The sequence below is a fragment of the Oncorhynchus keta genome, unplaced genomic scaffold (assembly GCF_023373465.1).
Source record: "Oncorhynchus keta strain PuntledgeMale-10-30-2019 unplaced genomic scaffold, Oket_V2 Un_contig_2214_pilon_pilon, whole genome shotgun sequence".
Classification (NCBI taxonomy): Eukaryota; Metazoa; Chordata; class Actinopteri; order Salmoniformes; family Salmonidae; genus Oncorhynchus; species Oncorhynchus keta.
The window spans coordinates 7,769-29,762 of record NW_026282779.1 but is presented as its reverse complement, the minus strand read 5'-3'; the positions used below and the strand labels follow the sequence as shown (position 1 = coordinate 29,762).

The following is a 21,994-nucleotide window of genomic DNA, read 5'->3' as shown; positions in this document are numbered from 1 at the left end:
ATGGAACCACTCTCAAATTCATAGACGTAGCATCCATGATATAAAAGTGTAGCTTTAACCATGTTTTGATGCTATATGGTGTTTCTTTACTTTGATTACAAACATTGGAGTAAAACAAGCTTATATTTTGGGTTCTGACGGGGTTTCGACAAGCTCATAATGCACATCATTCATTTGTATGTTAAAAAATTGGATGCTGATTGGCTCTTTTTTAAGGAGCATTATGTCATGTAGTAGTGATGACAGGTAATAGGGAGCGAGAGTGTAGAGAGTGTAGAGAGTGTAGTGTAGAGAGTGTAGCCTCTTCAGCTCACATCCTCATCTTGACACCATTCAGGACCAGGTTTCTCATTTCTCTCATCTTGACACCATTCAGGAGTCTTATGGCTTGGGGAAGAAGCTGTTTAGAAGCCTCTTGGACCTAGACTTGGCGCTCCGGTACCGCTTGCCGTGTGGTACCAGAGAGAACAGTCTAGGACTAGGGTGGCCAGAGTCTTTGACCATTTTTAGGGCCTTCCTCTGACACCGCCTGTTACAGAGGTCCTGGATGGCAGGAAGCTTGGCCCCAGTGATGTACTGGGCCGTTCGCACTACCCACTGTAGTGCCTTGTGGTCGGAGGCCGAGGAGTTGCCATACCAGGCAACTAGAGACGCAACCAGTCAGGATGCTCTCGATTGTGCAGCTGTAGAACCTTTTGAGGATTTGAGGACATATGCCAAATCTTTTCAGGTTCCTGAGGGGAATAGGTTTTGTCGTGCCCTCTTCATGACTGTCTTGGTGTGCTTGGACCATGTTAGTTTGTTGGTGATGTGGACACAAAGGAACTTGAAGCTCTCAACCTGCTCCACTACAGACCCGTCAATGAGAATGTGGGTGTGCTCAGTCCTATTTTTCCTGTAGTCCACAATCATCTCCTTAGTCTTGATCGTGTTGAGGGAGAGGTTGTTGTCTTAGCACCACATGGCCAGGTCTCTGACCTCCTCCCTATAGGCTGTCTCGTCGTTGTTGGTGATCAGGCCTACCACTTGTGTCATCGGCAAATTTAATGATGGTGTTGGAGTCGTGCCTGGTCGTGCAGTCATGAGTGAACAGGGAGTAGAGGAGGGGACCGAGCATGCACCCGAGGGGCCTCTGTGTTGAGGATCAGCGTGGTGGATGTGTTGTTACCTACCCTTACCACCTGGGGGCGTCCCGTCAGGAAGTCCAGGATCCAGTTGCAGAGGGAGGTGTTTAGTCCCAGGGTCCTTAGCTTAGTGATGAGCTTTGAAGGCACTATGGTGTTGAACGCTGAGCTGTTGTCAATGAACAGCATTCTCACATTGGTGTTCCTTTTGTCCAGGTGGGAAAGGGCAGTGTGGAGTGCAATGGAGATTGCATCATCTGTGGATCTGTTGGGGCGGTATGCAAATTGGAGTGGGTCTAGTGTTTCTGGGATGATGGTGTTGATGTAAGCCATGACCAGCCTTTCATGGCACTTCATGGCTACAGATGTGAGTGCTACAGGTCTGTAGTCGTTTAGGCAGGTTACCTTAGTGTTCTTGGGCACAGGGTCTATGGTGGTCTGCTTAAAGCATGTTGGTATTACAGACTCGGACAAGGAGAGGTTGAAAATGTCAGTGAAGACACTTGCCAGTTGGTCAGCGCATGCTCGCAGTACACATCCTGGTAATCCGTCTGGCCCTGCGGCCTTGTGAATGTTGACCTGTTTAAAGGTCTTACTCACATCTGCTGCGGTGAGCGTGATTACACAGTCTTCCGGAACAGCTGGTGCTCTCATGCATGTTTCAGTGTTATTTGCCTCGAAGCGAGCATAGAAGTAGTTTAGCTCGTCTGGTAGGCTAGTGTCACTGGGCAGCTCTCGGCTGTGCTTCCCTTTGTAGTCTGTAATGGTTTGCAAGCCCTGCCACATCCAACGAGCATCAGAGCCGGTGTAGTACGATTCGATCTTAGTCCTGTATGGACGCTTTGCCTGTTTTACCGTTCGTCGGAGGGCATAGCGGATTTCTTATAAGCTTCCCGGGTTAGAGTCTCGCTCCTTGAAAGCTGCAGCTCTATCTTTTAGATCAGTGTGGATGCTGCCTGTAATCCATGGCTTCTGGTTGGGACATGTACTTACGGTCACTGTGGGGGCGACGTCATTGATGCACTTATTGATGAAGCCAATGACTGATGTGGTGTACTCCTCAATGCCATCGGAGGAATCCCGAACATATTCTAGTCTGTGCAAGCAAACCAGTCCTGTAGCTTAGCATCTGCTTCCTCTGACCACTTTTTTATAGACCAGAGTCACTGGTGCTTCCTGCTTTAATTTTTGCTTGTAAGCAGGAATCAGGAGGATAGAATTATGGTCAGATTTGCCAAATGGAGGGCGAGGGAGAGCTTTGTATGCATCTCTGTGTGTGGAGTAAAGGTGGTCTAGATCTTTGTATGCATCTCTGTGTGGAGTAAAGGTGGTCCAGATCTTTGTATGCATCTCTGTGTGGAGTAAAGGTGGTCCAGAGTGGTTTTCCTTCTGGTTGCACATTTAACATGCTGATAGCAATTTGTTAAAACGGAATTAAGTTTCCCTGCATTAAAGTCCTCAGCTACTAGGAGCGCCGCCTCTGGGTGAGGGTTTTCTTATTTGCTTATGGCATTGAATAAGCTGTATTCCGCCATCTTAGTGCCTCTGACTGTGGTGGTTTGTATAAACAGCTACAAAGAATACAGATGAAAACTATCTCGGTAGGTAGTGTGGTCTACAGCTTATCTTGAGATACTCAACCTCAGGCGAGCAATAGCTTGAGACTTCCTTAGATATTGTGCACCAGCTGTTGTTTACTAAAATACATAGTCAGCCGCCCCTTGTTTTACCAGACGCCGCTGTTCTATCCTGCCGGTACATCATATAACCAGCCAGCTGTATGTTGATATTGTCGTCGTTCAGCCACGACTCCGTGAAGCATAAGATGTTACAGTTTTTAATATCCCATTGGTAGTTTAATCTTCCGCGTAACTCGTCGATTTTATTGTCCAAATATTGCACGTTTGCTTGCAGAATGGAGGGAGGTGGGGGGTTTATTCGATCGCCTACGAATTCTCAGAAGGCAGCCCGACTTTTGGACTCTCTATTTCCCCGCCTCCTCTTCACGCAGATCACAGGGATTGGGTCCTGTTACAGAGGAAGCAGTGTATCTTTTTGCGTCAGGCTCGTCAGAGTCGTGAAAGAAGAAAAAGGATTCTGCTAGTCCGTGGTGAGTAATCGCAGTCCTGATGTCTAGAAGTTATTTTCGGTCATTAAGAGACGGTTATGTACAAAATAAGTTTAAAAAAGTTACAACGCAAATAAACGAACAACAAAACACAATCGGCTGGGAACGTAAAACATCTGCCATCTTCTCCGGCGCCATCTTACTCAATGAAGATCTCTAACATTCAACTTGTTCACCTGTCATGTTTATTTAACCAGACAAGACCTGACATTGAGTTGAGGACTCAGACATTTTTCTTTTAACTAGGCATGTCAGTTATGAACAGTAATGGCATAGGAACAGTGGGTTAACTGCCTTGTTCAGGGGCAGAACAACAGATGTTTTACCTTGTCAGCTCGGGATTCGATCTTACAACCTTTCGGTTACTAGTCCAACGCTCTAACCACTAGGCTACCTGCCAACATACAGGTACTCAGGAATAGGGTTTTAAATCACAGGGTTGCCATGGTTTTCTTTCAGTATAAAATTACAATATTGTCATATTCTCCCTCAGTTTAAAACCACAGGGTTGCAGTGTAAAATTACAATATTGCCATATATTCTCCAGTGTTGACATCTCCCTTGGTTTAAAACCACAGTGTTGCCATAAAAACCACAGTGTTGCCATATTCTCCTCGGTTTAAAACCACAGTTCTCCCTCAGTTTAAAACCAAAGGGTTGCAGTTTCTTTGCAGGATAAAATTACAATATTGCTCTCCTCGGTTTAAAACCACAGTGTTGCCATTTCTTCTCAGCCATATTCTCCCTCAGTTTAAAACCAAAGGGATGCCATAGTTTCTTTGCAGGATAAAATGTCAATATTGCCATATTCTCCCTCAGTTTAAAACCACAGGGTTGCCATAGTTTCTTCTCAGTATAAAATTACAGTGTTGCCATATTCTCCCTCAGTATAAAACCACAGTGTTGCTATATTCTCCCTCAGTATAAAACCACAGGGTTGCCATATTCTCCCTCAGTTTAAAACCACAGGGTTGCCATATTCTCCCTCAGTATAAAACCACAGTGTTGCTATATTCTCCCTCAGTATAAAACCACAGGGTTGCCATATTCTCCCTCAGTTTAAAACCACAGGGTTGCCATATTCTCCCTCAGTATAAAACCACAGTGTTGCTATATTCTCCCTCAGTTTAAAACCACAGGGTAAAACCAAAACAGTGTTGCTATATTCTCCTCAGTATAAAACCACAGTGTTGCTATATTCTCCTCAGTATAAAACCACAGTGTTGCTATATTCTCCCTCAGTATAAAACCACAGTGTTGCTATATTCTCCCTCAGTATAAAACCACAGTGTTGCTATATTCTCCCTCAGTATAAAACCACAGTGTTGCCATATTCTCCCTCAGTATGGAATTCCAGTATTACCATAGTTTTCTCTGTTTTAAACCACAGGGTTGCCATAGTTTTCTCTGTTTTAAACCACAGGGTTGCCATAGGTTTCTCTGTTTTAAACCACAGTGATGCCATGTCTCTAGGGATGCTCTTTGAAGTCCATTCTCTCAGCTGTGTACGTCAGTCGTACTACTGAGTATTCTGATCCAGCATCAACACACAGGCTGCATCCCAAAGGGAACCCTAATTCCCTATATAGTGGACTCTGGTCAAAAGCAGGGAATATAAGGGAATAGTGCCATTTTGAAATTGGGGGGGGGGTATGGTCTGGGTTCCAAATGCACGTCCCAAATGGCACCCTATTCCCTTTATAGCACACTTTCCTTGAGACTTTACCTTGAACTCAGTCACAGTTGGGGAGGGATGGAGAATGAAGGAAAGGAAAATGAAGGAATCCAAGATGTGTGTGTGGAGAAGTTCTGAGGAGACACTCTGTAGTTTGGTTTCAGTGTGTTCTCTCTGTCTGGATGCCTTTGTATCCTCTCTGATGTCTTGTTGCTGTTCTGATAGAACCCCGGCTGTTTGGGAAAAACACTGAGTCTGGAAGTAGAGTTTACGTTGGGTAGAGAGGGAGAGGAGGCTAAGTGCTATGGACGACCTGATGCTAAATTGGGCCGAGCTAGCGCACACACACACACTAACATATACACACTGTCACACACACTGTCACATACACACAACACAAATCGCGGGTTGTTTCCCCTCAGTAGCAGACCCTCACTGCTGGGTCTTCTCATTTATTAGAGAGAGAGAATCACACTTACACTCACTCCTCTCAAACAGAGTACGTCTTATGGGAGAGGTAGAGGGGGGGGGAAGGAGGGGGAAGGGAAGGAGAGATAGAGGGGAGGGGAAGGAGAGGGGAGGAAGGAGAGGTAGAGGTGGGAGAATTATTTGAAATATTTTGTCACACCGGATAGCTTAACCAACACAAAAACATCCTATGGCGTTCTGCATTAGCATCGAACAGCCCCGTGATATGCAGCTGTTCAGGGAAGCTAGAAACCGTTATACACAGGCAGTTAGAAAAGCCAAGGCTAGCTTTTTCAAGCAGAAATTTGCTTCCTGCAACACTAACTCAAAAAGTTCTGGGACACTGTAAAGTCCATGGAGAATAAGAACACCTCCTCCCAGCTGCCCACTGCACTGAAGATAGGAAACACTGTCACCACTGATAAATCCACCATAATTGAGAATTTCAATAAGCATTTTTCTACGGCTGGCCATGCTTTCCACCTGGCTACTCCTACCCCGGTCAACAGCACTGCACCCCCAACAGCAACTCGCCCAAGCCTTCCCCATTTCTCCTTCTCCCAAATCCATTCAGCTGATGTTCTGAAAGAGCTAAAAATCTGGACCCCTACAAATCAGCCGGGCTAGACAATCTGGACCCTTTCTTTCTAAAATGATCTGCCGAAATTGTTGCCACCCCTATTACTAGCCTGTTCAACCTCTCTTTCGTGTCGTCTGAGATTCCCAAAGATTGAAAGCAGCTGCGGTCATCCCGCTCTTCAAAGGGGGACACTCTTGACCCAAACTGCTACAGACCTATATCTATCCTACCATGCCTTTCTAAGGTCTTCGAAAGCCAAGTCAACAAACAGATTACCGACCATTTCAATCTCACCATACCTTCTGCTATGCAATCTGGTTTCAGAGCTGGTCATGGGTGCACCTCAGCCACGCTCAAGGTCCTAAACGATATCTTAACCTCCATCGATAAGAAACATTACTGTGCAGCCGTATTCATTGATCTGGCGAAGGCTTTCGAATCTGTCAATCACCACATCCTCATCGGCAGACTCGACAGCCTTGGTTTCTCAAATGCTTGCCTCGCCTGGTTCACCAACTACTTCTCTGATAGAGTTCAGTGTGTCAAATCGGAGGGTCTGCTGTCCGGACCTCTGGCAGTCTCTATGGGGTGCCACAGGGTTCAATTCTTGGACCGACTATCTTCTCTGTATACATCAATGAGGTCGCTCTTGCTGCTGGTGAGTCTCTGATCCACCTCTACGCAGACGACACCATTCTGTATACTTCCGGCCATTCTTTGGACACTGTGTTAACAACCCTCCAGGCAAGCTTCAATGCCATACAACTCTCCTTCCGTGGCCTCCAATTGCTCTTAAATACAAGTAAAACTAAATGCATGCTCTTCAACCGATCGCTACCTGCACCTACCCACCTGTCCAACATCACTACTCTGGACGGCTCTGACTTAGAATACGTGGACAACTACAAATACTTAGGTGTCTGGTTAGACTGTAAACTCTCCTTCCAGACCCATATCAAACATCTCCAATCCAAAGTTAAATCTAGAATTGGCTTCCTATTTCGCAACAAAGCATCCTTCACTCATGCTGCCAAACATACCCTTGTAAAACTGACCATCCTTCAATCCTCGACTTTGGCGATGTCATTTACAAAATAGCCTCCAATACCCTACTCAACAAATTGGATGCAGTCTATCACAGTGCAATCCGTTTTGTCACCAAAGCCCCATATACTACCCACCATTGCGACCTGTACGCTCTCGTTGGCTGGCCCTCGCTTCATACTCGTCGTCAAACCCACTGGCTCCATGTCATCTACAAGACCCTGCTAGGTAAAGTCCCCCTTATCTCAGCTCGCTGGTCACCATAGCATCTCCCACCTGTAGCACACGCTCCAGCAGGTAGTCTCTAGTCACCCCAAAACCAATTCTTTCTTTGGCCATCTCTCCTTCCAGTTCTCTGCTGCCAATGACTGGAACGAACTACAAAAATCTCTGAAAATGGAAACACTTATCTCCCTCACTAGCTTTAAGCACCAACTGTCAGAGCATCTTACAGATTACTGCACCTGTACATAGCCCACCTATAATTTAGCCCAAACAACTACCTCTTTCCCAACTGTATTTAATTAATTAATTTATTTTGCTCCTTTGCACCCCATTATTTTTATTTCTACTTTTTATTTCTACTTTGCTCCATTGCAAAACTACCATTCCAGTGTTTTACTTGCTATATTGTATTTACTTTGCCACCATGGCCTTTTTTGCCTTTTTTACCTCCCTTCTCACCTCATTTGCTCACATTGTATATAGACTTGTTTATACTGTATTATTGACTGTATGTTTGTTTTACTCCATGTGTAACTCTGCGTCATTGTATCTGTCAAACTGCTTTGCTTTATCTTGGCCAGGTCGCAATTGTAAATGAGAACTTGTTCTCTACTAGCCTACCTGGTTAAATAAAGGTGTTCTCAACTAGCCTACCTGGTTAAATAAAGGTGTTCTCTACTAGCCTACCTGGTTAAATAAAGGTGTTCTCTACTAGCCTACCTGGTTAAATAAAGGTGTTCTCTACTAGCCTACCTGGTTAAATAAAGGTGTTCTCAACTAGCCTACCTGGTTAAATAAAGGTGTTCCTGGTTAAATAAAGGTGCTACTAGCCTACCTGGTTAAATAAAGATGTTCTCTACTAGCCTACCTGGTTAAATAAAGGTGTTCTCAACTAGCCTACCTGGTTAAATAAAGGTGTTCTCAACTAGCCTACCTGGTTAAATAAAGATGTTCTCAACTAGCCTACCTGGTTAAATAAAGGTGTTCTCAACTAGCCTACCTGGTTAAATAAAGGTGTTCTCAACTAGCCTACCTGGTTAAATAAAGATGTTCTCAACTAGCCTACCTGGTTAAATAAAGGTGTTCTCTACTAGCCTACCTGGTTAAATAAAGATGTTCTCTACTAGCCTACCTGGTTAAATAAAGATGTTCTCTACTAGCCTACCTGGTTAAATAAAGGTGTTCTCAACTAGCCTACCTGGTTAAATAAAGATGTTCTCTACTAGCCTACCTGGTTAAATAAAGGTGTTCTCAACTAGCCTTGTTTTACATGGTTAAATAAAGGTAGCCTACCTGGTTAGGTGTTCTCTACTAGCCTACCTGGTTAAATAAAGGTGTTCTCAACTAGCCTACCTGGTTAAATAAAGGTGTTCTCAACTTGCCTACCTGGTTAAATGAAGGTGAACAGCCTACCTGGAATAAATAAAGGTGTTCTCAACTAGCCTACCTGGTTAAATAAAGGTGAAAATAAAAAATAAAAAATAGCTGCAGTGAAATGTGTTGTTTTACATGGCCAGCAATAGTAGTATGGCTCCCCTGGAGCAATTTAGGAAAAAGCACCAGAAAAGCACATCCAAAAATGACACGTAACATTCACACAAAGACATGAAGAGGAACAGAGGAATAAATACATGTAGTGTGATTGGGGAATGAAAACAAGGTGTGCAGGGAACAAGACAAAACAAATGGATACATGAAAAATGGAGCGGCGATGGCTAGAAAGCCGGTGACGTCGACCGCTGAACACCGCCTGAACAAGGAGAGGAGCCGACTTCGGATGAAGTCGTGACATTAATAAAGATGACTAGAAAGCCGGTGACGTCGACCGCTGAACACGCCCCCACAAGGAGAGGAGCCGACTGGAGGAAGTCGGACATTAATTAAGATGACTAGAAAGCCGGTGACGTCGACCGCTGAACGCCGCCCCAACAAGGAGAGGAGCTTCGGCGGAAGTCGTGACGCAAACTTAATCTGAAAGTTTCAATATGGATTATTTTAAACCCAAGAACATTTTTTAGAACAGTAATCTTAGTAAGAAATATTCTAACATGATTGCCATTGCTAGCTAGATAGCTAGCTAAACGGTTGCCTAGCAACAAACATCATAAGTAGATTTGTAAGAAGATATTTGAGAAGTTTGGAAGAAAATCATTAAATCTTAAGATATCGAATTGCACTTATGAACTTCTTATTATTTTATTAAGAAGCTTATTTTAGTTTTGTGTGAGAAGTGTTTTGTAAATCTGGGCCCAGAACACTAAGAACATTCTTTCTTTCTTTGAGGATTTTTTTGTTTTGTTATTGTTATTTTAAATACATGTTTTAGGCCTACTTATTTTTGGCCCATAAATGTTTGTATTTTGCAAACGTTTTTAAAATTGTTTTATATCGAATGTTTGGTGTTAATGGATGGTTTAAAATGTTTATTTGAAATAATGTTTAGGCCTACTTATTTTTGTTGATAAATGTTTTATATTGAATAATTGATGTTAATGGATGGTGTCAAACTAGATCAAACAAAAATACATTCTTTAAAACGAAAATACATTGTAAAACTATAAAGACACTGTCCCGACCGTCAGAAGAAATGGACCATAGCGCAGCGTGGTGACCGTACACTACTTTATTTCTAATGTCGCCAACAATAAACAATACCAACCGACCGTGAAGCTTAAGAGAGCTATGGTGCCACTAACAAAGTCAACTTCCCACAAATAACAAGGGAAAAAGGCTGCCTAAGTATGATTCCCAATCAGAGACAACGGTAGACAGCTGTCTGATTGAGAACCATACCCGGCCAAAACATAGAAGTACAAAAACCTAGAAAACAAAACATAGAATGCCCACCCAAATCACACCCTGACCAAACCAAAATAGAGACATAAAAGGCTCTCTAAGGTCCGGGCGTGACAGACACCAGCCTAGGAGATGTTGTGGCAGGACTTGAAACAAGCAGTTCATGCTTAAAAACCCACAAATGTTGCAGAGTTAAACCAGTTCTGCATACAAGAGTGGGCCAAAATTCCTCCACAGCGATGTGAGAGACTGATCAACAACTACAGGAAGCATTTGGTTGCAGTCATTGGCGCTAATGGTGGCACAACCAGTTATTGAGTGTAAGAGATGACATTTTCACACGGGAATTGTGGGTTGCATAACTTTGTTTAATTTAATTAAATATTTGTAAACTCAGGTTCCCTTTATCTAATATTAGGTTTTGGTTGAAGATCTGATAACATTCAGTATCAAAACTGCAAAAATAGAGAAAATCAGAAACGGAAAATAACTTTTCACGGCACTGGGCCGAGGCTTCAATATTCTGCCTGTATGAACACGTTTATTTTAGGCCATAATTAAATCTGTAAGCTACATGTACAGTATTCTGCCCATATGAATGAATATGGGATTGAATGAAAATCAGTAAACATACACATTTAATAACAGACTCATGAACACGATCACGCACTAGTCTACAGCTGGTTTCACAGCTTCCCCCGGGCTTCACAGCTTCCCGGTGCTTCACAGCTTCCCCGGTGCATCACAGCTTCCCCGGTGCTTCATCACAGCTTCCCCGGTGCTTCACAGCTTCCCGGGCTTCTCAGCTTCCCCGGGGCTTCTCAGCTTCCCCGGGCTTCTCAGCTCCCGGGGCAGCTTCCCCGGGCTTCATAGCTTCCCGGTGCTTCACAGCTTCCCCGGGGCTTCACAGCTTCCCCTTCTCAGCTTCCCCGAGGCTTCTCAGCTTCCTCGTGGCTTCACAGCTTCCCGGGGCTTCAGCTTCCCGGGGCTTCAGCTTCCCGGTGTTTCACAGCTTCCTGAGTTCACAGCTTCATCAGGAAACTCAACGTGCCAGCAGTTGCTTTTGCTGCAGTGTTCAAAAAATAATATGCGTTGTTCTCAGCGGTGCGTCACACACACACACACACACACACACACACACACACACACACACACACACACACACACACACACACACACACACACACACACACACACACACACACACACACACACACACACACACACACACACACACACACACACACACACATTCTCTCTTACACACACACACACATTCTCTCTTACACATAAGATGAGCTTTAGGATACAGAGGAGAGCGGGGAACAGGTGATTGAGTGAAGGGATGCTAGAACGAGGAGATCCCCTCTATCTTTGCAAGTTAAGGGCCAGTCTATGGGCTGAATGTCACCTCCCCTCTCTTTTGCAAGTTAAGGGCCAGTCTATGGGCTGAATGTCACCTCCCCTCTGTCTTTGCAAGTTAAGGGCCAATATATGGGCTGAATGTCACCTCCCCTCTGTCTTTGCAAGTTAAGGGCCAGTCTATGGGCTGAATGTCTGTCTGTCTTTGCAAGTTAAGGGCCAGTCTATGGTCTGAATGGGCCCTGTCTTTGCAAGTTAAGGGCCAGTCTATGGTCTGAATGTCGCCTCGCCCTCTGTCTTTGCAAGTTAAGGGCCAGTCTATGGGCTGAATGTCACCTCCCCCTCTGTCTTTGCAAGTTAAGGGCCAGTCTATGGGCTGAATGTCACCTCCCCTCTGTCTTTGCAAGTTAAGGGCCAGTCTATGGGCTGAATGTCACCTCCCCTCTGTCTTTGCAAGTTAAGGGCCAGTCTATGGGCTGAATGTCACCTCCCTTCTGTCTTTTGCAAGTTAAGGCCAGTCTATGGGCTGAATGTCACCTCCCCCTCTGTCTTTGCAAGTTAAGGGCCAATATGGGCTGATGTCACCTCCCCCCCTGGCAAATTAAGAATGTGAATGTCACCTCCCCCTCTGTCTTTGCAAGTTAAGGGCCAGTCTATGGTCTGAATGTCACCTCCCCTCTGTCTTTGCAAGTTAAGGGCCAGTCTATGGGCTGAATGTCACCTCCCCTCTGTCTTTGCAAGTTAAGGGCCAGTCTATCTTTTTCAAATTAAGGGCTGTCTATGGGCTGAATGTCACCTCCCCTCTGTCTTTGCAAGTTAAGGGCCAGTCTATGGGCTGAATGTCACCTCCCCCTCTGTCTTTTTTGTTAAGGGCCAGTCTATGGGCTGAATGTCACCTCCCCTCTGTCTTTGCAAGTTAAGGGCCAGTCTATGGGCTGAATGTCACCTCCCCCCATCTGTCTTTTTGCAAGTTAAGGGCCAGTCTATGGGCTGAATGTCCCCTCCCCTTCTGAAATTAGAAAGATGCTATCTAGTGTGGAATCGTGATTCTATCCGGAAGTTTGCTGCTCTTTAGCTATTGGTGGCCAGTATAAAGACTGACCTGTACCATTTCTGCCCACCAGAAATTAGGTTAGAGCAGCTCCAGCCAACCATATACAGTATCTGTCCATAATGTTTTTTCAGGCTGTATCCAGTGTGTGTTGGGCTGTATCCAGTGTGTGTTGGGCTGTATCCAGTGTGTGTTGGGCTGTATCCAGTGTGTATTGGGCTGTATCCAGTGTGTGTTGGGCTGTATCCAGTGTGTTGGGCTGTATCCAGTGTGTTGGGCTGTATCCAGTGTGTTGGGCTGTATCCAGTGTGTGTGGGCTGTATCCAGTGTGTGTTGGGCTGTATCCAGTGTGTGTTGGGCTGTATCCAGTGTGTTTGGGCTGTATCCAGTGTGTGTTGGGCTGTATCCAGTGTGTGTTGGGCTGTATCCAGTGTGTTTGGGCTGTATCCAGTGTGTGTGTATCGGGCTGTGTCCAGTGTGTGTTGGGCTGTATCCAGTGTGTTTTTAGCTGTATCCAGTGTGTGTTGGGCTGTATCCAGTGTGTGTTGGGCTGTATCCAGTGTGTTGGGCTGTATCCAGTGTGTGTTGGGCTGTATCCAGTGTGTGTGTGTGTTGGCTGTATCCAGTGTGTGTTGGGCTGTATCCAGTGTGTTGGGCTGTATCCAGTGTGTTGGGCTGTATCCAGTGTGTTTAGTTGTGTCCAGTGTGTGTTGGGCTGTGTCCAGTGTGTTTAGCTGTGTCCAGTGTGTGTTGGGCTGTATCCAGTGTGTTGGGCTGTGTCCAGTGTGTTGGGCTGTATCCAGTGTGTTGGGCTGTATCCAGTGTGTTGGGCTGTATCCAGTGTGTGTTTGGCTGTGTCCAGTGTGTTTAGTTGTGTCCAGTGTGTGTTGGGGTGTATCCAGTGTGTTTGGCTGTGTTCAGTGTGTGTTGGGCTGTGTCCAGTGTGTGTTGGGCTGTATCCAGTGTGTGTTGGGCTGTATCCAGTGTGTGTTGGGCTGTGTCCAGTGTGTTTAGCTGTGTCCAGTGTGTGTTGGGCTGTGTCCAGTGTGTTTAGCTGTGTCCAGTGTGTGTTGGGCTGTATCCAGTGTGTTTAGCTGTGTCCAGTGTGTATTGGGCTGTATCCAGTGTGTGTTGGGCTGTATCCAGTGTGTTTAGCTGTGTCCAGTGTGTGTTGGGCTGTATCCAGTGTGTGTTGGGCTGTGTCCAGTGTGTTTAGCTGTGTCCAGTGTGTGTTGGGCTGTGTCCAGTGTGTTTAGCTGTGTCCAGTGTGTTTGGGCTGTATCCAGTGTGTGTTGGGCTGTATCCAGTGTGTGTTGGGCTGTGGTCAGTGTGTTGGGCTGTATCCAGTGTGTTTAGTTGTGTCCAGTGTGTGTTGGGCTGTATCCAGTGTGTTGGGCTGTGGTCAGTGTGTGTTGGGCTGTATCCAGTGTGTGTTGGGCTGTGTCCAGTGTGTTTAGCTGTGTCCAGTGTGTGTTGGGCTGTGCAGTGTGTGTTTAGCTGTGTCCAGTGTGTGTTGGGCTGTGTCCAGTGTGTTTAGCTGTGTCCAGTGTGTGTTGGGCTGTGTCCAGTGTGTTTAGCTGTGTTCAGTGTGTATTGGGCTGTATCCAGTGTGTGTTGGGCTGTATCCAGTGTGTGTTGGTCTGTGTCCAGTGTGTGTTGGGCTGTGTCCAGTGTGTTTAGCTGTATCCAGTGTGTGTCGGGCTGTATCCAGTGTGTGTTGGGCTGTATCCAGTGTGTTGGGCTGTATCTAGTGTGTGTTAGGCCTCATATCCAGGCTCTGGTGTCTCAAAGCAATGAGCAGGACATGAGTCATCACCTCACAGGATGAGCCATGACCCTATGACCCTTCAGTTACTTAGGGTCAAACACATGCAACACACACACACATACTATTGTGCCCATTCTCACACACACACACACACACACACACACACACACACACACACACACACACACACACACACACACACACACACACACACACACACACACACACACACACACACACACACACACACACACACACACACACACACACACACACACACACACACAGGACATCTGTTTCAGATTTTATGTCCTGGGTGCTCCTTCTCATTGTGTATAGTTGTAAACCACCAGCTATCTGTTTAAGATGCCAGCCCTTATTGATTCAAGCTGAATGCAGGGCCCTGGGTGTGCTAAAGTCCTGTCATAGATTACACTCTTTCCTTTGTCTTCAGAAATGAACACAAAAAAAGTTATGTGGTTTCATTTCTTCCCTAGTCCTTCAGTCCTTTTTCAGTCTCCCATAGATTAAATATCAAGATAAGATCCCCCTCCGCCCACATCAGAAGTGTTACCACATACAATACCAAAGGGAACATATTAAAAGTCTCTCCTCTCTCTCTCCACAGATCCAGCCCTATGATAAGATAGCAGCGCTGCCCCTGCCGGACAGCCTGGCAGACAGTCTCAACAAGCTGGTGGTCGTCAAGTTGAATGGAGGCCTGGGGACCAGCATGGGCTGTAAAGGCCCCAAGAGCCTCATCAGCGTCCGCAACGAGAACACTTTCCTGGACCTCACCGTGCAGCAGATAGAGGTACCTGTCGTCAATATGTTGTTAGAATGTCATCAGCAGTCATCAGCAGTCATAGACATGTCATGAGCAGTCATAGACATGTCATGAGCAGTCATAGACATGTCATGAGCAGTCATAGACATGTCATGAGCAGTCATAGACATGTCATGAGCAGTCATGGGCATATCTGGGTCCAGGGTGCAGCGGTCTGAGGCACTGCATCTCAGCGGTCTGAGGCACTGCATCTCAGCGGTCTGAGGCACTGCATCTCAGCGGTCTGAGGCACTGCATCTCAGCGGTCTGAGGCACTGCATCTCAGCGGTCTGAGGCACTGCATCTCAGCGGTCTGAGGCACTGCATCTCAGCGGTCTGAGGCACTGCATCTCAGCGGTCTGAGGCACTGCATCTCAGCGGTCTGAGGCACTGCATCTCAGCGGTCTGAGGCACTGCATCTCAGCGGTCTGAGGCACTGCATCTCAGCGGTCTGAGGCACTGCATCTCAGCGGTCTGAGGCACTGCATGTGTCTCAGCGGACTGGAGGCACTGCATCTCAGTGGTCTGAGGCACTGCATCTCAGTGGTCTGAGGCACTGCATCTCAGCGGTCTGAGGCACTGCATCTCAGCGGTCTTGAGGCACTGCATCTCAGCGGTCTGAGGCACTGCATCTCAGCGGACTGAGGCACTGCATCTCAGCGGTCTGAGGCACTGAATCTCAGCGGTCTGAGGTTGGGCTGCATCGCAGCGGACTGAGGCACTGCATCTCAGCGGTCTGAAGCACTGCATCTCAGCGGTCTGAGGCACTGCATCTCAGCGGTCTGAGGCACTGCATCTCAGTGCACTGTGTCTCAGCGGACTGAGATACTGCATCTCAGTGGTCTGAGGCACTGCATCTCAGCGGTCTGAGGCACTGCATCTCAGCTGTCTGAGTCACTGCATCTCAGCGCATTGTGTCTCAGCAGACTGAACTGCATCTCAGCGGTCTGAACTGATCTCAGCACACTGCTTCCAGCGGTCTGAGGCACTGCATCTCAGCGGTCTGAGGCACTGCATCTCAGCGGTCTGAGGCACTGCATCTCAGCGGTCTGAGGCACTGCATCTCAGCGGATGAGGCACTGCATCTCAGCTGAGGCACTGCATCTCATAACACCACAGCATCCAGCCCTACTGCACACTCAAGGATGAGGCACTGCATCTCAGCGGTCTGAGGCACTGCATCTCAGCGGACTGAGGCACTGCATCTCAGCGGTCTGAGGCACTGCATCTCAGCGGTCTGAGGCACTGCATCTCAAGCGGTCTGAGGCACTGCATCTCAGCGGTCTGAGGCACTGCATCTCAGCACTGGGCACTGCATCTCAGCGGTCTGAGGCACTGCATCTCAGAGTCTGAGGCACTGCATCAGCGGTCTGAGGCACTGCATCTCAGCCGGACTGAGGCACTGCATCTCACGGTTCACTGCATCGACTGAGGCACTGCATCTCAGTGGTCTGAGCACTGCATCTCAGTGGTCTGAGGCACTGCATCTCAGCGGTCTGAGGCACTGCATCATCAGCAGATTGAGGCACTGCATCTCAGCGGTCTGAGGCACTGCATCTCAGCGGACTGAGGCACTGCATCTCAGCGGTCTGGGCACTGAATCTCAGCGGTCTGAGGCACTGCATCGCAGCGGACTGAGCACTGCATCTCAGCGGTCTGAGGCACTGCATCTCAGCGGTCTGAGGCACTGCATCTCAGCGGTCTGAGGCACTGCATCTCAGTGCACTGTCTCAGCGGACTGAGATACTGCATCTCAGCGGTCTGAGGCACTGCATCTCAGCGGTCTGAGGCACTGCATCTCAGCGGTCTGAGGCACTGCATCTCAGCTGTCTGAGGCACTGCATCTCAGCGCATTGTGTCTCAGCAGACTGAGAGGCACTGCATCTCAGCGGTCTGAGGCACTGCATCTCAGCACACTGCTTCTCAGCGGTCTGAGGCACTGCATCTCAGCGGTCTGAGGCACTGCATCTCAGCGGTCTGAGGCACTGCATCTCAGCGGTCTGAGGCACTGCACTCAGCAGGCACTGCACCTCAGCGGTCTGAGGCACTGCACCTCAGCGGTCTGAGGCACTGCATCTCAGCGGTCTGAAGCACTGCATCTCAGCGGTCTGAGGCACTGCATCTCAGCGGTCTGAGGCACTGCACCTCAGCGGTCTGAGGCACTGCACCTCAGCGGTCTGAGGCACTGCACCTCAGCGGTCTGAAGCACTGCATCTCAGCGGTCTGAGGCACTGCATCTTAGTGCTTGAGGCGTCCCTAATGACTCTGGTTCGATTCCAGGCTGCATCACGACCGGCCTTGATTGGGAGTTCCATAGGTCGGTGCACAATTGGCCCAGCGTCGTCCGGGTTTGGCTGCGGTAGGCCGTCATTGTAAAAATAATTGGTTCTTGACTTGTAAATAAAGGTTAAACACGACATAAGAGATGTCATAACTGTCATTATATCATTATAACTCATAATGACTTGTTATAACAGATATGTGCCACAAGAGTGTTGTACGCATGACATAAGAGACGTCATAAGAATTGTATAGTGGTTACATTTCATCAACCCTCAGACACATTTCTGAAAACGTACCAAACCAAGTGACTGGGCTGTCGGGACTCCAGATTATGACTTTAATGAGGGAGAGACGACTGGACACAGACAGACAGACAGACAGACAGACAGACAGACAGACAGACAGGCAGGCAGGCAGGCAGGCAGGCAGGCAGGCAGGCAGGCAGGCAGGCAGGCAGGCAGGCAGGCAGGCAGGCAGGCAGGCAGGCAGGCAGGCAGGCAGGCAGGCAGGCAGGCAGGCACAGGCAGGCAGGCAGGCAGGCAGGCAGGCAGGCAGGCAGGCAGGCAGGCAGGCAGGCAGGCAGGCAGGCAGGCAGGCAGGCAGGCAGGCAGGCAGGCAGGCAGGCAGGCAGACAGACAGACAGACAGACAGACAGACAGACAGACAGACAGACAGACGACTGAGAACCTTTACTCAGGGGAGAGGGCAGATAACATTAATGTGAGTTGGTATCCATTTTCTCCCTAAATGGCCTGATTCATAGTGGAGGTAATATGCCTATATCTGGAGGGTAAAATGACTGTCCCAGAACCACTGGGATGTGAGACAGACACAGGACACAGTGTATGGAGGTGGGGAGAGTGTTCATGATGTTGATGAAGGCAGCCCCCCACACACACCTCTCTGATTCAGAGGGTTGGGAGACAGACACAGGACACAGTGTGTGGAGGTGGGTTCATGATGTTGATGAAGGCAGCCCCCCCCACACACCTCTCTGATTCAGAGGGTTGGGAGACAGACACAAGACACAGTGTGTGGAGGTGGGTTCATGATGTTGATGAAGGCAGCCCCCACACACACCTCTCTGATTCAGAGGGTTGGGAGACAGACACAGGACACAGTGTGTGGAGGGGGGTTCATGATGTTGATGAAGGCAGCCCCCCCCACACCTCTCTGATTCAGAGCGGGTTGGGAGACATGTGGAAGACATATTTCAGTTGAATGCTTTCAGTTGTTCCCTTTCCCTTTGCTTGCAGCCGTTACACAACACACACAGATACACACACACACACACACATATACAGACAACCACACACACACACACACACACACACACACACACACATATACAGACAACCACACACACACACATATACAGACAACCGCACACAAGTCCGCAAACAAATACCGCCTCTCAGCTCTGACACACACACACCTCTCAGTTCCAGCACACTGCGCTCTGTCCCCCCTCTGCCTGGCCAAACCCACAGACCTGCCCCATAGAATAACAGCTCTCCTTTCAGTCAGACTGCCTGAAGACATTAGAGAGCTTTACACAGACCCTCAGCTGATCTTATAATATACTAAATATAATGATCATGATGTTTAATCTACTTGAGAGATACATAATATGACATTTAGAGAGTCCCTCCTCTCTAGCCTGCTGACCTTTCACTGTCCTGGGGTCCTCTGAGGAAATGGGAGTTCATAACTTCCCAAAATTAATAAAACGAAACTTGGTTTCAAAAATGGATTTGCACTAAATCTAAACCAACATCCTACAGTGGAATAGATCCTGTTACGCCAGTCAGACAGTGTGTGATTTCCTGGTAGTTACGTTGATTGTGTCATATCCTGGTAGTTACATTGGTTGGTAGTGGAGCTGAACTTCACACGACCCCACCTCTCCTAGGACAGTCCCACCTTTAATGACCTCATAAAGCCGAGACGAACCTCGACCAGCCCGGTTGCTTCATAAACTCCACCACACACCCACACAGCTTTTTAACAGTTTACCGTAACAACCCCTCCCCTCGTTAAAGTCTGGACTCTAGAGTCTTCGGGCTTGTTCAGCATTGCAGCCGACTGGGCAGCCAGACTGCCGACTAACTGAGCTACAAATCCCCTTGCATCATAAATAACTACTCATTATGATTTGTCAATCAGTCAGTCACAATGCATCTCGGATTGGATGCTCTCCAACACTGCCATTGCATTAGCTCCAAACAGCCTGTCACTTGGTTTGCTGTGGCCAATATGGCCGCCAAGCACTCCTTTCACCTGTTCTCAATCAATATGGCCGCCAAGCACTCCTTTCACCTGTTCTCAATCCAATATGGCCGCCAAGCACTCCTTTCACCTGTTCTCAATCAATATGGCCACCAAGCACTCCTTTCACCTGTTCTCAATAATATGGCCACCAAGCACTCCTTTCACCTGTTCTCAATCCAATATGGCCACCAAGCACTCCTTTCACCTGTTCTCAATCCAATATGGCTGCACTCCTTTCACCTGTTCTCAATCCAATATGGCCGCCAAGCACTCCTTTCACCTGTTCTCAATCCAATATGGCCGCCAAGCACTCCTTTCACCTGTTCTCAATCCAATATGGCCACCAAGCACTCCTTTCACCTGTTCTCAATCCAATATGGCGCCCAAGCACTCCTTTCACCTGTTCTCAATCCAATATGGCCACCAAGCACTCCTTTCACCTGTTCTCAATCCAATATGGCCAAGCACTCCTTTCACCTGTTCTCAATCCAATATGGCCGCCAAGCACTCCTTTCACCTGTTCTCAATCCAATATGTGTGCACTCCTTTCACCTGTTCTCAATCAATATGGCCGCCAAGCACTCCTTTCACCTGTTCTCAATCCAATATGGTTCCTTTCACCTGTTCTCAATCAATATGGCCGCCAAGCACTCCTTTCACCTGTTCTCAATCTATGGTCGCCAAGCACTCCTTTCACCTGTTCTCAATCCAATATGGCCACCAAGAAGATCCTTTCACCTGTTCTCAATCCAATATGGTGCCAAGCACTGCTTTCACCTGTTCTTAACCAATATGGCCACCAAGCACTCCTTTCACCTGTTCTCAATCCAATATGGTCTCATAAGCACTCCTTTCACCTGTTCTCAATCAATATGGCCACCAAGCACTCCTTTCACCTGTTCTCAATCCAATATGGCCGCCAAGCACTCCTTTCACCTGTTCTCAATCCAATATGGAGAAAGCACTCCTTTCACCTGTTCTCAATGTATCCACCAAGCACTCCTTTCACCTGTTCTCAATCCAATATGGCCGCCAAGCACTCCTTTCACCTGTTCTCAATCCAATATGGCCACCAAACTCCTTTCACCTGTTCTCAATCCAATATGGCCGCCAAGCACTCCTTTCACCTGTTCTCAATTATGTAACCAAGCACTCCTTTCACCAGTTCTCAATAATATGGCCACCAAGCACTTTTCACCTGTTCTCAATCAATATGGTTGCACTCCTTTCACCTGTTCTCAATCCAATATGGCCACCAAGCACTCCTTTCACCTGTTCTCAATCCAATATGGCCACCAAGCACTCCTTTCACCTGTTCTCAATCCAATAGGCCACAAAGCACTCCTTTCACCTGTTCTCAATCCAATATGGCCGACAAGCACTCCTTTCACCTGTTCTCAATCCAATATGGCCGCCAAGCACTCCTTTCACATGTTCTCAATCCAATATGGCCACCAAGCACTCCTTTCACCTGTTCTCAATCCAATATGGCCACCAAGCACTCCTTTCACCTGTTCTCAATCCAATATGGCCGCCAAGCACTCCTTTCACCTGTTCTCAATCAATATGGCCAAAAGCACTCCTTTCACCTGTTCTCAATCCAATATGGTCACCAAGCACTCCTTTCACCTGTTCTCAATCCAATATGGCATTGGCACTCTTTCACCTGTTCTCAATCCAATATGGCCACAAAGCACTCCTTTCACCTGTTCTCAATCCAATATGGCCGACAAGCACTCCTTTCACCTGTTCTCAATCCAATATGGCCGCCAAGCACTCCTTTCACATGTTCTCAATCCAATATGGCCACCAAGCACTCCTTTCACCTGTTCTCAATCCAATATGGCCACCAAGCACTCCTTTCACATGTTCTCAATCCAATATGGCTGCCAAGCACTCCTTTCACCTGTTCTCAATCCAATATCTTTTTCCCTCAGCACTTGAACAAGAAGTACAACACAGACGTTCCTCTGGTCCTGATGAACTCCTTCAACACGGATGAAGACACCAAGAAGATCCTTCAGAAATACACACACCACCGTGTCAAGATACACACCTTCAACCAGAGCAGGTAACACACGCACCACAGTATGTCTCATATCTTGCTTGATCAGAATATATGAGACATTCTGGACATAAAACTGGAAATCCTGTCTGTAGCGGTAATGAATGGACTCTAAAGACTTAAAGGAGAAATCCACCCAAAACCACAAATTCCTCTAATTGACAGTGTTAAATAACACTAACATGTGAGTATGTGTGAGAAAAGTAGCTAAACTTGTGAGTATTTAAATATTTAATTTTGCCGTTATAATAAGGTTGGTAGCAACATGGAAAATCATTGTGGAAATCTGTTGCAGTTCAAATCAACTACAAAGTCCACAATAATACCA

The 21,994-nt window shown here is 47.2% G+C and overlaps 1 protein-coding gene across 2 annotated transcripts in view; it reads left to right on the top strand.

The window, feature by feature from the left end:
* Nucleotides 1-21,694, top strand: part of LOC127921366 (UTP--glucose-1-phosphate uridylyltransferase-like) — a 51,586-nt gene extending 29,892 nt beyond the window's left edge. For both annotated transcript variants that reach the window (XM_052505060.1, XM_052505059.1), the window contains exons 4-5: nt 14,850-15,035; nt 21,539-21,694. In XM_052505060.1, the coding sequence (XP_052361020.1) occupies nt 14,850-14,871 (22 nt within the window). In that variant the 3' untranslated portion in view covers nt 14,872-15,035; nt 21,539-21,694. The remainder of the gene's footprint in view (nt 1-14,849; nt 15,036-21,538) is intronic.
* The last annotated feature ends 300 nt before the right edge of the window (nt 21,695-21,994 follow it).